The sequence below is a fragment of the Bombina bombina genome, chromosome 5 (assembly GCF_027579735.1).
Source record: "Bombina bombina isolate aBomBom1 chromosome 5, aBomBom1.pri, whole genome shotgun sequence".
Lineage (NCBI taxonomy): Eukaryota > Metazoa > Chordata > Amphibia > Anura > Bombinatoridae > Bombina > Bombina bombina.
In genome coordinates, this window is record NC_069503.1 from 440,967,956 (window position 1) to 440,984,548 (window position 16,593).

General features: G+C 40.2%; 1 protein-coding gene across 1 annotated transcript in view; it reads left to right on the forward strand.

Annotated features, from left to right (window-relative positions):
* LOC128660454 (tetratricopeptide repeat protein 30A) overlaps positions 1-16,593 on the forward strand; it is a 271,599-nt gene that overhangs the window by 30,191 nt on the left and 224,815 nt on the right. Inside the window, exon 5 of the mRNA XM_053714304.1 lies at positions 16,273-16,408. Coding sequence (XP_053570279.1) covers positions 16,273-16,408 — 136 coding nt within the window. The remainder of the gene's footprint in view (positions 1-16,272; positions 16,409-16,593) is intronic.

Genomic DNA, 16,593 nt, shown 5'->3' on the forward strand with positions numbered 1-16,593 from the left:
CCCCCCTTAACTCCACCCCTCAGTCATTCTCTTTGCTGGCTCTAAGCAGGAAGAGTAAAGAGAAGAGGTGTTAAACTGTTAGTTTTTAGTTCATCTTCCATCAAGAGTTTGTTATTTTTAAATGGTACCGGTGTTGTACTATTTGCTCTCAGGCAGGACATAGATGAAGATTTCTGCCTGGAGGAGGATGATCTTAGCATTTGTAACTAAGGTCCACTGCTGTTCCCACATGAGCTGAGGAGTACAGGAAAACTTCAGTGTGAGGAACGGTTCTTGCTATACAGCAATGAGGTATGTTCAGTCATTTTTCTGCAGAGACTGTGTTAACTCAGAAAGGCTGACAGTATCCCCATTAGGGGAAGGGTAAGCAGTAATCCTAGTATAAAAGAGGTTTTACTAGCATGCATAAAGGGCTAAAAAAATTTTGGGCACTCAGTTTGTTTATGTAAAATTGGGACAAACATTTGTGTGTTCTGGGAGTAACGTTTTTTATGTTTATGGGACGTTTGCTTGAGGGGTCATTTGGCTTCTTTTGGTTTTGTTATAACCCACATGGTTTTCAAACTAGGTTTGTTAGATTTGAGTAGGCCCCAGTAACATCGAGTGAGGTGGGCGGGGCCTATTTTCGCACCTCAGTTGCGCATTTAGTTATACAGACAAGCAGCAAGCAACTTCTCCTGAGGTCCTGATGATCTTCTGAGGGCCTATTCGAAGCTTTAACCCCATATTATCGTTCCTAAGGGCAGGTAAGGCCACAGCAGAGCTGTGGCAAGGTGCTTATAGGGGTGTTTAACCGGTTTTAGACATATTTCAATCCGTTTTTTTCATTTGGGGGTTTATTGCTTATTAACTTGTGGTGCAATCCTTCTAAAGCTTAGTGGGTACACTGTTAACATTTCAGAAACATTGAAGCAATTTTAACCTGTTTTGCAGTTTGTGTATGCCTTTTTTTTCTCTTAAAGGCACAGTACCGTGTTTGCAAATTGTGTTTTTTTTCATTAAAGTGTTTTCCAAGCTTGCTTGCTTTATTACTAGTCTGTTAAACATGTCTGACACTGAGGAAACTCATTGTTCAATTTGTTTAGATGCCATTGTGGAACCCCCTCTTAGAATGTGTCCCACTTGTACTGATATGTCTATAAATTGCAAACAGCATATTTTGACTTAAAAGTTTGGCATTAGATGATTCTCAGACATAAGGAAATCAGGTTTTGCCATCTAGTTCTCCCCAAGTGTCACAACCAGTAATGCCCACACAAGCGACGCCAAGTACTTCTAGTGCGTCTAATTCTTTCACCTTGCAAGATATGGCTTCAGTTATGAATACTACCCTCACAGAGGTTTTATCTAAGCTGCCTGGGTTGCAAGGGAAGCGCAGTAGCTCTGGGTTAAGAACAAATGCTGAGCCTTCTGACACTTTAGTAGCCGTATCCGATATTCCCTCACAATGTTCTGAAGTAGGGATGAGGGAATTGCTGTCTGAGGGAGAGATTTCTGATTCAGGAAAGATGTTCCCTCAGACAGATTCAGATATGACGACATTTAAATTTAAGCTAGAGCACCTCCGCTTATTGCTCAGGGAGGTTTTAACTGCTCTGGATGATTGTGACCCTATTGTAGTTTCAGAGAAATTGTGTAAAATGGACAAATATTTAGAGGTTCCTGTTTACACTGATGTGTTTCCGGTCCCTAAGAGGATTTCGGACATTGTTACTAAGGAGTGGGATAAACCAGGTATTCCGTTCTCTCCCCCTCCTGTTTTTAAGAAAATGTTTCCCATTTCTGACATCATAAAGGACTCATGGCAGACGGTCCCTAAGGTGGAGGGAGCTATTTCTACCCTGGCTAAGCGTACAACTATACCTATTGAAGACAGTTGTGCTTTCATTGATCCTATGGATAAAAAATTAGAGGGTCTCCTAAAGAAAATTTTTGTTCATCAAGGTTTTCTTCTTCAACCTATAGCGTGCATTGTTCCTGTAACCACTGCAGCTGCCTTTTGGTTTGAGGCTCTAGAAGAGGCTATTCAGATGGAGACCCCACTAGATGATATTTTGGACAGAATTAAGGCTCTTAAGTTGGCTAATTCTTTTATTACAGACGTTTTTTATTACAGACATTTTCATCTTGCTAAATTGGCAACTAAGAATTCAGGTTTTGCCATTTTAGCGCACAGAGCGTTATGGCTTAAGTCCTGATCAGCTGATGTGTCATCTAAATCTAAGCTTTTGTCCATCCCTTTCAAAGGTAAGACCCTATTCGGGCCTGCATTGAAAGAGATAATTTCAGACATTACTGGAGGGAAGGGTCATACCCTCCCTCAGGATAAGTCAAATAAGACAAGGACCAAACAAAAAAATTTTCGTTCCTTTCGAAACTTCAACAGTGGTCCCACTTCCTCTTCCTCTGCTGCAAAGCAAGAGGGGAACTTTGCTCAATCCAAGCCAACCTGGAGACCTAATCAGGCTTGGAACAAGGGTAAACAGGCCAAAAAGCCAGCTGCTGCCACTAAGTCAGCATGAAGGGGTAGCCCCCGATCCGGGACCGGATCTAGTAGGGGGCAGACTCTCTCTCTCTCTCTCTCTCACGAATCTTCACGAAGGTGCTAGGGTCCCTTCTGGCGGTTCTAAGGCCACGGGCATAGCAGTGGCGCCTTATCTAGACGACATTCTAATTCAAGCGTCGTTCCAACTAGCCAAGTCTCACACGGACTTAGTGTTGGCCTTTCTAAGGTCTCACTGGTGGAAAGTGAATGTAAAAAAAGAGTTCTCTTTCCCCCCTCACAAGAGTTTCATTTCTAGGGACTCTGATAGAATTGGTGGACATGAAAATATTTCTGACGGAGGTCAGGAAATCAAAGATTTTGTCCACCTGCCGAGCTCTTCATTCCATTCCTCGGCCGTCAGTGGCTCAGTGTATGGAGATAATCGGACTAATGGTAGCGGCAATGGACATAGTTCCGTTTGCTCGCTTGCATCTCAGACCACTGCAACTATGCATGCTCAATCAGTGGAATGGGGATTATGCAGATTTATCTCCTCAGATAAATCTGGATCAAGAGACCAGAGACTCTCTTCTTTGGTGGTTGTCACAGGATCATCTGTCCCAGGGAATGTGTTTCCGCAGGCCAGAATGGGTTATAGTGACGACAGATGCCAGTCTTCTGGGCAGGGGTGCATTCTGGAATTCCCTGAAAGCTCAGGGTTTGTGGACTCGGGAGGAGGCTCTCCTACCGATAAATATTCTGGAATTAAGAGCGATATTCAATGCTCTCCAGGCATGGCCTCAGCTGGCTTCGGCCAGATTCATCAGGTTTCAGTCGGACAACATCACGACTGTGGCTTATATCAATCATCAGGGCGGAACAAAGAGTTCCTTATCGATGATAGAGCTCTCAAGGATAATCCAATGGGCAGAGGCTCACTCTTGCCATCTGTCAGCGATCTATATCCCAGGTGTAGAGAACTGGGAGGCAGATTTTCTAAGTCGTCAGACTTTTCATCCGGGGAGTGGGAACTCCATCCGGAGGTGTTTGCTCAGCTGGTTCGGCTATGGGGCACACCAGAGTTGGATCTGATGGCGTCTCGTCAGAACGCCAAACTTCCTCGTTACGGCTCCAGGTCAAGGGATCCTCAGGCTGTACTGATAGATGCTCTAGCAGTACCCTGGTCGTTCAACCTGGCTTATGTGTTTCCACCTTTCCCTCTCCTTTCACGTCTGATTGCCAGAATCAAACAGGAGAGAGCATCAGTGATTTTGATAGCGCCTGCGTGGCCACGCAGGACTTGGTATGCAGACCTGGTGGACATGTCATCCCTTCCACCATGGTCTCTGCCATTGAGACAGGACCTTCTGATTCAAGGTCCATTCAAGCATCCAAATCTAATTTCTCTGCAACTGACTGCTTGGAGATTGAACGCTTGATTCTATCAAAGCGGGGTTTCTCTGAGTCAGTCATAAATACCTTAATTCAGGCTTGAAAGCCTGTCACCAGGAAGATCTATCATAAGATATGGTGTAAATATCTTTTTTGGTGCGAATCCAAAGGCTTCTCCTGGAGTAAAATCAGGATTCCAAGGATTTTGTCTTTTCTCCAAGAGGGATTGGAGAAAGGATTATCAGCTAGTTCCCTAAAGGGACAGATATCTGCTCTGTCTATTTTATTGCACAAGCTTCTGGCAGATGTTCCAGACGTTCAGGCTTTTTGTCAGGCTTTAGTTAGAATTTAGCCTGTGTTTAAACCTATTGCTCCGCCATGGAGTCTAAATTTAGTTTTTAGAGTTCTTCAGGGGGTTCCGTTTGAACCCATGCATTCCATAGATATTAAGCTTTTATCTTGGAAAGTTTTGTTCCTAGTTGCTATCTCTTCAGCTCAAAAAGTTTCTGAACTATCTGCATTACAATGTGACTCACCTTATCTTGTGTTCCATGCTGATAAGGTGGTTTTGCGTACCAAGCCTGGGTTCCTACCTAAGGTTGTTACTAACAGGAATATCAATCAAGAAATTGTTGTTCCTTCTCTGTGTCCTAATCCTTCTTGTAAGAAGGAACGTCTGTTGCACAACTTGGACGTGGTTCGTGCTTTGAAATTTTATTTGCAGGCAACCAAAGATTTTCGTCAAACATCTTCTTTGTTTGTTGTCTATTCTGGAAAGCGTAGGGGTCAAAAGGCTACGGCGACTTCTCTTTCCTTTTGGCTGAAAAGCATCATCCGTTTGGCTTATGAGACTGCTGGACAGCAGCCTCCTGAAAGGATTACAGCTCATTCTACTAGAGCGGTAGCTTCCACATGGGCTTTTAAAAATGATGCTTCTGTTGAACAGATTTGTAAGGCTGCGACTTGGTCTTTGCTTCATACCTTTTCAAAATTTTTCAAATTTGATACTTTTGCTTCTTCGGAGGCTATTTTTGGAAGAAAGGTTTTGCAAGCAGTGGTGCCTTCCGTTTAGGTTCCTGTCTTGTCCCTCCCTTCATCTGTGTCCTAAAGCTTTGGTATTGGTATCCCACAAGTTAGGATGAATCCGTGGACTAGGTACGTCATGTAAAAGAAAACAAAATTTATGCTTACCTGATAAATTTCTTTCTTTTGCTATGTACCGAGTCCACGGCCCGCCCTGTCTATTCAAGACAAATAGTATTTTTTTATGTAAACTTCAGTCACCTCTGCACCTTATAGTTTCTCCTTTTCTTCCTTTGCCTTCGGTCGAATGACTGGGGGATGGAGTTAAGGGGGGAGCTATATAGACAGCTCTGCTGTGGTGCTCTCTTTGCTACTTCCTGTCAGAAAGGACAATATCCCACAAGTTAGGATGAATCCGTGGACTCGGTACATCGCAAAAGAAAGACATTTATCAGGTAAGCATACATTTTTTTTTTCTGTATCCACAGGTCCATGTTAGGAGGGAAGCCTTTCAAACCTAGTGAGCTGCCTTGCTGCCGGGCAGATTATTCTGGAGGTAAGTGCTGTTTTTTATTTTTCTGATAGTGTTCAGAAAAGGTTGGCACTTATGTGGTTAATTTTGGGATAGTGAACCTGTTGGTGCAGGTTTTATATTGTGGCAGTTTTTATGGGGCACTGCTGAGTTAAGGTTTTTAGTGTGGCTCTGTTTAGGAGTGTTTTTACTCTCCTTGTATGGCTTTTTTTTTTTAAGAGGAGGACTGTGTTTCTTCTTTAAGATGCAGACTACTTGTGAAGTTTAGTCTTGCTTTTTTTATTTCTCCCGGCGACTGTTTGTAAGTTATGAAGGAATGTCGGCTGGGAGGTGATTGCATACGCCCAGGATGGGCGGAGTTTTCTTCGGCACGCTTTTCTTATTCCTTCTGGGTATAGGAAGTGTTCCACAAGCATTAGGGTTTCCCCCTCATCTTCTCCCCCTTTCAATAGAAAGAGCTCATCGAATAGGCCCTAGAAGGGTCAATCAAGATGGTACAGCCAGAAATAGAATCTGTATCTTTAAAACCCTTAGATTTCAGGATAAACTTCAAATTCTCAAACTATTTAAGAAAATAGAAACATTCACTTTAGCAAGCAAGAAGATTCTGTTATTTCAGGATTTCTCTAATGAAACTGCTCTTAAGAGAAAAAATATGGCCCCCTTTTGTACTCAATTGATTAATAAAGGAGAAAATGCACGGATGGTCTATCCCGCAAGGATTATAATATTGAAGGAAGGTAATAGGATATCTCTTGGTTCTGTAGAAGAAGCGCAGAAATATTTATCAGATGGCTCTTAATGTAAATTTTAAGTTCTGTATGTTATCTGTTTTAGTTTGTCTAGGTTTTTTCTGTATTATTATTTTTTTTTTTTTTTTCTCTCTCTTCCTCTCCTTTTTTTTTTTCTTCTCCCTCCCCCCCCATCCTATAGTCATCAGGTTTTGATATATATATGTTTGAACTCAAATATCTCTATCTTAGATAATTAACCTAATAGGACTTAATTCAGTTGAGGAATTTAAGCTCCTCTCCTGGAATGTAGGAGGAATAACCTCACCAATAAAACGTAAAACAGTTATTCAAAGAATGGGGAAATTAAACCCTTCTATTGTTTTCCTTCAAGAAACCCACCTTAAAGATACTGAAATATCTAAACTTCAGTCCAAATGGGTAGGGGAAGTCATAGCTACCCCCTGCGCCTCCAGAAAAAATGGAGTTGCAATCTTAATCAATAAAAACCTGACATATAAGATCTTGAACATAGAAAGGGACCCAGAAGTCAGATTTCTTTTAGTACAAATTCAAATCCAAGAGGCCAGAGTATTTCTATGCAATATATATGCTCCTAACAAATTCTCATCCAAATTTTGGAAACTAATCCAGTCTAAACTATTTCCCCACATTAACCAGAATGTTATAGTTGGGGGCGATTTCAATATGTCTTTATCTGCTGAACTTGATAGATTTGATACTAGAAATAAACAAGAATATGATCGGCAAGCTAAATATTTTAGATCCTTTTGCAACAAGATGAAACTTGTTGATATTTGGAGAATTAAAAATCCCGATTCTCGGACTTTCACTTGTGAATCCAAAACATATAAGACATTTTCGAGAATTGATTATATCTTAATATCAGAATCACTATCTTTATTTAGGCTAGTTCCCCAGATACATGATATCGCCATATCAGACCATGCTAGTATATCGATTCTGTTCCCCTCTTTGATGCAACATAAGAGTAATAATTACACGTTTTATTTCCCCAAATATCTGTATAATAATCCCAGATTTTCTATATGGCTGAGACAAATCTGGAAAGAATATTGTGTAAACAACATAACCTATATTAATAAAATAGAGATTTTCTGGGAAACTGCTAAAGCAGTTATAAGAGGAGAGATAAAGGCCTATTTGAGTATCATAAAAAAGAAAACGGCCGCACAAGAGATTCTTTTAGCTAACCGAATTAAGACTGCCTATGAAAGGTATAATAATCTGCGTAACGATCAAAACTGGAAAAAATATACTGAAGCCAGACAGGAAAGGGATATTTTAATAAAGCAAAAAATTCAAGAGGAAGAAACAAGAAATAATCTTCATTTTAAAAGCTTTCATGGCTGTTCCGCCAAATTTCTAGCTAAATTAACCAGAAATAGAAAAAAGAAAAACTATATCATGGCTATAAGGGCAGGGAACAAAAGATACTCGGACCCCCATGAAATTGTTAACTTTTTTCATACTTACTATCAACAATTATATACTGGAACAGAACCAGATACAATCCAGGAAGAAAGGTTTTGGTCTAGGATTAATCCCCCGAAAATGTTAGACACAGATATAGCAATATTAAACGCCCCCATAACCCAAGAGGAAATCAGAAAAGCTATAACTAAGACTAAATTAAATAAGGCAGCAGGTCCCGATGGTATTCCAGCCGAATTTTTCAAAATCTTATCGGAGGAAATAGTAGAGACCCTGGAAAAACGTTTTAATAACTATTTCACTAATGATCAACCAATTTCAAAAAATTTTACTGCAGCGAATATCTCCCTAATTCTTAAAAAAGATAAAGACCCGGAAGACCCTGCGTCTTACAGACCCATATCTGTTCTTAACACAGATTACAAAATCTTAACTTCAATTATAGCTTCCAGGCTCTCGATTTCTTTCGATAAAATAATCCACCCCGATCAAACGGGCTTTATGAGTTCAAGGAATTCCTCAAAAAGTATCCGCAAAGTTTTAACATGTATAGACTATATACATAATACTGATCAAGGCCAACATATAAAATTGAAACAAGACAAAGCCTTAATTAGCCTCGACGCTGAAAAAGCGTTTGACGCAATCACATGGAATCACCTATTTAGAGCGCTCGAACAATTTGGCTTTAGAAATCAATTCACTCGATTTATACACAATATCTATAGAAATCCAATCTCATACCTACTAGTTAACTCTAAGGTCTCTCCCTCGTTGACACTAGGTAGAGGTACCAGGCAAGGCTGCCCTCTGTCGCCATTTCTCTTTAATATAGCTCTAGAACCGTTAGCAATTTGGCTTAGAGACATTATTGATGGTATTAGATTTGGCTCGCAAGTCTTAAAACTCCTAATCTATGCAGATGATTTATTGATATTCTTAGGAGATCCTGCCCAAGAAATTCCTGTTGTCTTAAACAGTCTTAATATTTTTAGCTCATTCTCTGGCTACAAAATCAACTAAAAAAAAAGTGAATTAATGTGGATTAGAAAGGATAGTCGTGCCAAGTTCAACTTTCCGTTCAAAACATCGGAAACACTTAAATATTTAGGCATTTATATTCATGCCAATCCTAATTGTTGGTACAAGTTAAATTTTCCCCCTCTGATAAAGAAAATCCAAACCGATCTAGAAAACTGGACCTCACTACCTATATCGGTATCAGCTTGTGTCAGCCTCATCAAGACAATTATATTTCCTAGTTTATTATATCCTTTACAGAATTTACCCTTACTGATTCCTGCGACGGACCAACATAAACTTTATTCTATCTTTTCCAGATTTATTTGGAAAAATAAGAAACCACGTATTGCACTCAAAAAACTAATGAATTCACTTGATTCCGCGGGACTTGCATTGCCAAATATACAATATTATAATATTGCCTGCTTAGTTAAAATTGCCATAGACTGGTTAGCTGACACAAATATTTTTTCGTGTTAGATTATGGAAAATTACATGCTATCTCCCTTTTCTCTTAAAGCTAGTTTGCACTATGCACCAAAAGATTTACCCTATAATATTAAGGGATTGATAACCATAAACAACATTATTAAAGCCTGGCAGAAATTTTGCTCAATTATTGGTGTTGATTACTCCTTCTCTGAATTTCTTCCAATAATTGGCACAATTGACTTTTCCCCAGGCTATTCCCAGGCAGCCTTCAAGAAATGGACGGATAAAGGACTCATTAATTTATATCAAATTTTTCATGATGATGGTTATATACGCTCATTTGAGTCTCTTGTGACGCAATTTGGCCTATCCAGACAGGACATGTTTGCTTATTTTCAGATAAGACACTATCTTAATAATCATAACTGGGAGTCGAGTCGAGGTCTAGCATGGTCTGATATTAAAAAATGTATCTTGAAATTCAAAACGGGATCATCTTCAATCTCCCTCATGTATGACATTATGCTCAATAAACAGAACCTACTTAGCCTTAATAGTACTTTTGCTTCATGGTCGCAGGACTGTCCAAACTTGGAAGATGGAGAAATAAAAGCTAGTTGCATCTTAGTAAACAAATGTCGAATTCCATCCAGCTGGAAAGAGTCTCACTTTAAAATTATAAATAGGTCATATATAACACCTGTTAGGCTGGCAAAAATGTATATCTCACAATCTGCTAAATGCCCTCGTTGTGCGTATCCCAGGGCAGACCTCTTACACATGTTTTACTATTGCCCGAAATTAAAACAATTATGGAACCAACTCTCTTTCTGGTTAAAAATCTATTATGACACTGTGGTTTCATTTAATTCAGAAAACATCATCTTCCTAAATATTCATGTTACTGATTCTCCCCTGAGACCAAAAACCCTAGTATCCATTATTATGTCAATTAGATATCTTATCACAAAAAACTGGAAATCAAAATATGTACCCTCCTTTTCTAAGGTTATACAAGAAATACAGAATCAAATAATTTTTGAATCTTTTCACCTTAAATCTTCTAAAGAAAAAAAAATAAAAAAGTTTATTCTGGATTGGTTACCCGTAATTAAGTCTTATACCCTGCTTATTCAAAAGCGTATTTTGTCCCCATTTTTAAGTTCAGATAGTTTTGCAGAATTTGTATTACATAATGAATTCCCGGCTTCGTGGATTTCCTGCTATAGGGAATAGGAGCCCTATGAACTAAGATTAGGATCATTCACTATGATAGTATTAGGATTAGCTGAGAGGGGGGAGAACGGAGGAGGAGAGGGGGAGGGGAAGGGGAGAGGAGGAATTTAATTATTTTTTTGTTGTTGTTTGTTTGACAGGGAATTAGAATTAAGTAAGAGGTAAAAAATTTTAAGCAAATTCCGTCTAGAGACTTATTGAGCTAAAATGATGAATTCTAGGTTGTTAAGGTATTTATATTTTGGCATTTATGGTTTAAGTCTATTAAGCTAAGATGATATTTATGTATTATAAACCTCAATTGTGGCCTAGTTGTCATCCTGCCTGATTTAGTTTACATTATTTGAGTTATGATTCTATGCCCATTCACTGTTTGCAAATTATAAGCTTAGTTACTACTTAAAGACGACCGAAAGATATAAGGCTATTAAGTTTAGGCCATTAACTCAATATTATAGACGGTCAATGCATGTCAATTTCATGTGTATGACACCAACTTTTCTTTTTTTTTGTTTTATGTATATATATTTGTATTTTGATCAAACCTGTCATCTTGCCCTGCGTGGCACATTTTATTTGAGTTTTGATTTTTCTCTCTTATTTTTTTTGTCTTATCTTGTGAATTATTCTCAATAAAAGAAAAAAAACAGTTAAAAAAAAAAGGAAGTGTTTCACTTTCGGCTCCTGTTCCGGTGCGTGTGGTCAGTCCGGAGAGCGGGTGTTAGCAGTGGGGAGTCTGGATTATCTTTGGCTACGTTGTTTATTGCTCTGGTCTGTGGGAGGTCGGGTAAGCACTTGTTGAGGTGTAGAGGTGCTGCAGGGGTCTAGTTTTTATTTTCTGTGCGTTATTTTTTAACGTTTTTTTCTGAAAGTAACAGTAACGTTAATTTTTTTGCTGCTGCAGTTTTTTTTTATTTTTTTATTAGTATAATAATTTTGTTTGTGCTAAGGAAGGATCAAGAGCACCTGCAAGATATTACTTGCACTTTATGTCTAGATGCTAATGTGGAGCCACCTATCCCTTTCTGTTCCTCATGTATAGAGAGAACAGGAGTCTCCTGTTCAAGCTATACCACAGCTTTCTCCCCAATCATCCCAATCTCTATCCTCTTCTCATGCAGTGCCCTGCGTTTCGTCTCAGGTTGGTTTGTTATTGCAGGATATGACTACTCACATATCCTCTGCTGTATCTGAGGCTTTGTCTGCTTTTCCTGTGTTGCAGGGGAAGCGCAAAAGGAAGTATAAGGTTTCTGACTCTGTTGCAGTTACGTCAAATGTTTCTTCCCATAGGTCGGAGGAGGAAGATACTTCTGTGGTGTCGGAGGGGGAAATTTCAGACTCTTATAGTGTAATTCCTTCAGCTGATTCTGAGGTTGTTTCTTTCAGATTTAGACTGGAGCACCTCCGTTTGTTAATCAGGGAGGTTTTGGCTACCTTGGGATGACTCTGATTCGACGGTCATAGTTACTCCCAAGAAGTTTAAAAAACTTAACAAGATTTTTGAGGTTCCTTCCATGGCGGAAGTTTTTCCTGTTCCAGATCGTGTCTTAGAGATTATTACATGGGAATGGGAGAAGCCCGGAATGCCTTTTTCCCCTTCGCCTATTTTTAGGAAGATGTTTCCTTTTGCGGATTCTATTAAGGAATCTTGGCAGACTATTCCTAAGGTAGAAGGAGCTATTTCCACTTTGGCCAAGAGGACCACTATTCCTTTTGAGGATAGTTGTTCTTTCAAGGATCCCATGGATAAAAAGTTGGAGACTTTGCTTAAGAGGATGTATGTTCACCAGGGGTTCCAATGGCAGCCTGCTGTGTGTATTGCTACGGTTACCAGTGCGGCTGCATATTGGTTTGATGCGTTGTCTGATTATATTCAGCAGGATACTCCTCTTGAGGAAATTCAGGATAGAATTAGGGCTTTAAAATTGGCTAATTCTTTTATTGCGGATGCTTCTGTATAGGTCATCAAGTTGGGAGCAAAGATTTCTGGCTTTGCTGTTCTGGTGCTCAGAGCTTTATGGTTAAAGTCCTGGTCTGTGGACGTATCATCTAAATCTAAGCTTTTATCCATTCCTTACAAGGGTAAGACCTTGTTTGGGCCAGGGTTGGCTGAGATTATTTCTGATATTACGGGAGGGAAAGGTCGTTCTCTCCCTCAGGATAAGAGAAATAAACAGAAGGGTTGTCAGAGTAATTTTCGTTCCTTTCGTAACTTCTCTGGTAAGTCTTCCTTCCTACTCCAAGCAGGATCAGTCCAAATCCTCCTGGAAGTCCAATCAGTCCTGGAGCAAGGGGAAGAAATCCAAGAAGCCTGCTGCTGATTCAAAGTCGGCATGAAGGGTCTGCCCCCGATTCAGGAATGGATCGCGTGGGGGCAGGCTTTCCTTTTTCGCCCAAGCCTGGGTTTGAGATGTTCTAGATCCTTGGGTGATAGATATTGTGTCCCAGGGATACAAACTGGAGTTCAAGACTTTTCCTCCCAGGGGCAGGTTTCTTCTTTCCAGGTTATCTGTAGTCCAGATAAAAAGAGAGGCATTCTTAAGTTGCGTTCAGGTTCTTTCCGACATGGGAGTGATCGTTCCCGTTTCTGTTTTGGAGCAGGGACTAGGGTTCTATTCCAATCTGTTTATCGTTCCCAAAAAGGAGGGAACTTTCAGACCCATCCTAGATCTCAAATATGTAAACAAATTTCTCAGAGTTCCGTCTTTCAAGATGGAAACTCTTCGGTCAATTCTTCCTCTGGTTCAAGAGGGTCAATTCATGACTACAGTAGATCTGAAGGATGCATATCTTCATATTCCCATTCACAAGGATCATCACAAGTTTCTGAGATTTGCTTTCCTAGACAAGCATTATTAGTTTGTAGCTCTTCCTTTTGGTATTGCAACAGCTCCCAGGGTGTTGTCAAAGGTCCTGGGTGCATTACTGGCAGTGTTCAGACTGCAGGGGGTTGCGGTAACACCTTATCTGGATGATATTCTAGTTCGGGCGCCATCTTTTCAACAAGCAAGCTCCCACACAGAGTTGTTGTTGTCTTTTCTGCGCTCCCACGGTTAGAAGGTGAATTTAGGAAAAAGTTCCTTGATTCCGGCGACAAGGGTGGTATTTTTGGGAATTATTATAGATTCTCTAGAAATTAAGATTTTTCTGACAGAAGCAAGGAAATCAAAGATGCTCAATTCATGCCTTGCTCTTCAGTCCTCTCCTCGGCCGTCGATGGTCCAGTGTATGGAGGTTATTGGTCTGATGGTTTCAGTCATGGACATCATTCCGTTTGCTCGGTTTCATCTCAGGCCTCTGCAGTTATGCATGCTCAGACAATGGAACGAGGATTATACGGCTCTGTCTCTAAAGATTGTTTTAGATCAGGCAGCAAGAGATTGCCATCTTCAATGCTTTTCTGGCCTGGCCTCAGTTAGCTTCAACCCAGTTTATCAGGTTTCAGTCGGACAACATTATGTCAGTGGCTTACATCAACCATCAGGGAGGAACTCAGAGTTCCCTGGCCATGACAGAGGTAGCCAAGATTATGCAGTGGGCGGAGGCTCACAATTGTTGTCTATCTGTGATTCACATTCCAGGGGTGAACAATTGGGAAGCGGATTTTCTGAGCAGACAGACATTTCATCCGGGGCAGTGGAAACTTCATCTGGAGGTGTTTTCCAGTTGGATCTCATTGCATCTCGGCAGAATACCAAGCTTCCGAAGTACAGGTCGAGGTCAAGGGATCCTCAGGCTGTACTGATAGATGAGCTAGCAGTTCCTTGGAAGTTCAGTCTGGCATACGCGTTTCCCCTGTTTGCCCTTCTTTCTCGGGTTATTGCTCGGATCAGACAAGAGAGGGCATCGGTGATTCTCATTGCGCCAGCGTGGCCTCGCAGGATCTGGTATGCAGATCTGGTGGAGATGTCATCCTCTCCACCTTGGAGTCTTCCGTTAAGGAAGGACCTTCTACTTCAGGGTCCCTTCCTTCACCCAAATCTCGTTTCTCTGAAGCTGACTACTTGGAGATTGAATGCTTGATTTTATCCAAGCGTGGTTTTTCGGAGACGGTTATTAAGACTATGATTCAGGCGCATAAGCCTGTGACTAGAAAGATCTATTATAAGATATGGCGTAAATATCTGTATTGGTGTTAATCCAGAGGCTACTCTTGGAGTAGAGTCAGGATTCCGAGGATTTTGTCTTTTCTCCAGGAGGGTCTGGAGAAAAGACTTTGGTTAGAATCCGGCCTATGTTTAAGTTTGTGACTCCTCCTTGGAGTCTTAATTTAGTTCTTAGAGTTCTCCAACAGGCTCAGTTTGAGCCTATGCATTCTTTGGATATTAAGTTGTTAACCTGGAAGGTTTTAATTTTGGTTGCTGTCTCTAAGGCTCAAAGAATTTTGGAGCTTTCTGCGTTGCAGTGTAAGTCTCCTTTCCTTATTTTTCATTCTGATAAGGTAGTACTACGTACTGCACTAGTTTTTCTTTGCAAGGTTGTTTCTGATAAGAATATTAATCAGGAAATTGTTGTTCCTTCTTTGTGTCCTAATCCTTGTTCTCATAAGGAACGTTTGTTGCACAATCTGGATATAGTTCGTGCATTGAAATATTATTTGCAGGCGACTAACGATTTTCGTCAGTCTTCTTCTTTATTTGTTGTTTTTTCTGGGAAGCGTAAAGGTCAGAATGCTACGGCTGCTTCTCTTTCTTGTTGGTTGAGGAGTGTTATTGACTTGGCATATGAGACTGCTGGTCAGCAGCCTCCTGAGAGAATCACGGCTCATTCCACAAGGGCTGTTTCTTCTTTTTGGGCTTTCAAAAATGGAGCTTCTGTAGATCAGATTTGCAAGGCTGCCACTTGGTCATCATTACACACTTTTTCTAAATTTTACAAATTTGATACTTTTGCTTCAGCTGTGGCTGTTTTTGGGAGAAAGGTTCTTCAAGCAGTGATGCCTTCTGTTTAGGCTAACTGTCTTGTCCCTCCCTTATCATCCGTGTTCTCTAGCTTGGGTATTGATTCCCAATAGTAATTGTAATGATCCGTGGACGAAAATGAAATTTATACTTACCTGATAATTTTATGCTTACTTGTATATTCAGACAGTTTTTTGTTAAACCTCAGGCACCTCTGCACCTTATATTACTTCCTTTCTCCTTTCCCTTTGGTCGAATGACTGGGGGTTGTGGGTAAGGGAGTGGTATTTAACAGCTTTGCTGTGGTGCTCTTTGCCTCCTCCTGATGGTCAGGAGTGATATTCCCAATAGTAATTATGATGATCCGTGGACTCACCGTGTCAAGAAAGAAACAAATTTATCAGGTAAGCATAAATTTCATTTTTCTCCGTTCAGTCTAAAATAGAATAGAATATGTATTACATTTTTTTTTAGTAGTCTCTTGTAAGAACCTGAAGTCATGTTTTATCAAGCAGCAGTCATCAGACCGCTGCTTCCCTACCTTCTTCTCTACCTCTAAAGTGGAGAATTTCAATCTCCCCGGTCTTGTCCGACCAGAGAGATTGACAGCTCCTCCCCACGCGTGATTGGCTGTGCGCGGGCAGGGGGCCGGATTGCACGCAAGCTCATAGTAGCGCTTGTGTGCAATGTTAAAGCCGATTGCTGCCCGCCAGAGGAGAGCTGGGGCGGACAGGGGAGAATATGTACGACCTGGCCGCCCTTTCTTGATAAATTGAGGCCAATATATAGGTAAGATAGAGTCAACACTTCTCCACTTTTTAAAAAAAGTTGTTTATTTGTGTACAAATAAAAACAGAAATATATACAGGAGTCATATCAGATAAAGTTGAAAGTAAAACAAAAACATTATCTCGCATCATATGCGTTATGATGAACACCATTCGTCTCGTTGACATCATAAGCTATTTTATATTATTTATTGTTGTGATTCATATTTTTATCACTGTAATGTAATAAATGTTTTCCTGACACCCCCCGCAGAGTTTAGTTGAACAGATGTCTTCTGATGACTCAGACAGTGAGATTAGCATGGGCTGTTTGCTTTATAAAGAAGGACAATTTGAAGAAGCCTGCAAAAAATTCATGACTGCCATGCAAGTGGTGGGCTATACACAAGGTAAAAAGCAACATCTAAAATGTTCAAACAGCTAACAACATTAACATTAAAAATCAATAACTTATAAAGGAATGTCATAAATCATACAATTTTTACTTCATAATATAGTTTGTTTAGTTGCTTTTACTGGATATGTTGTGCTAGCAGGAAGATAATGCAGCCGTACTGTAAATATCATTACTGCA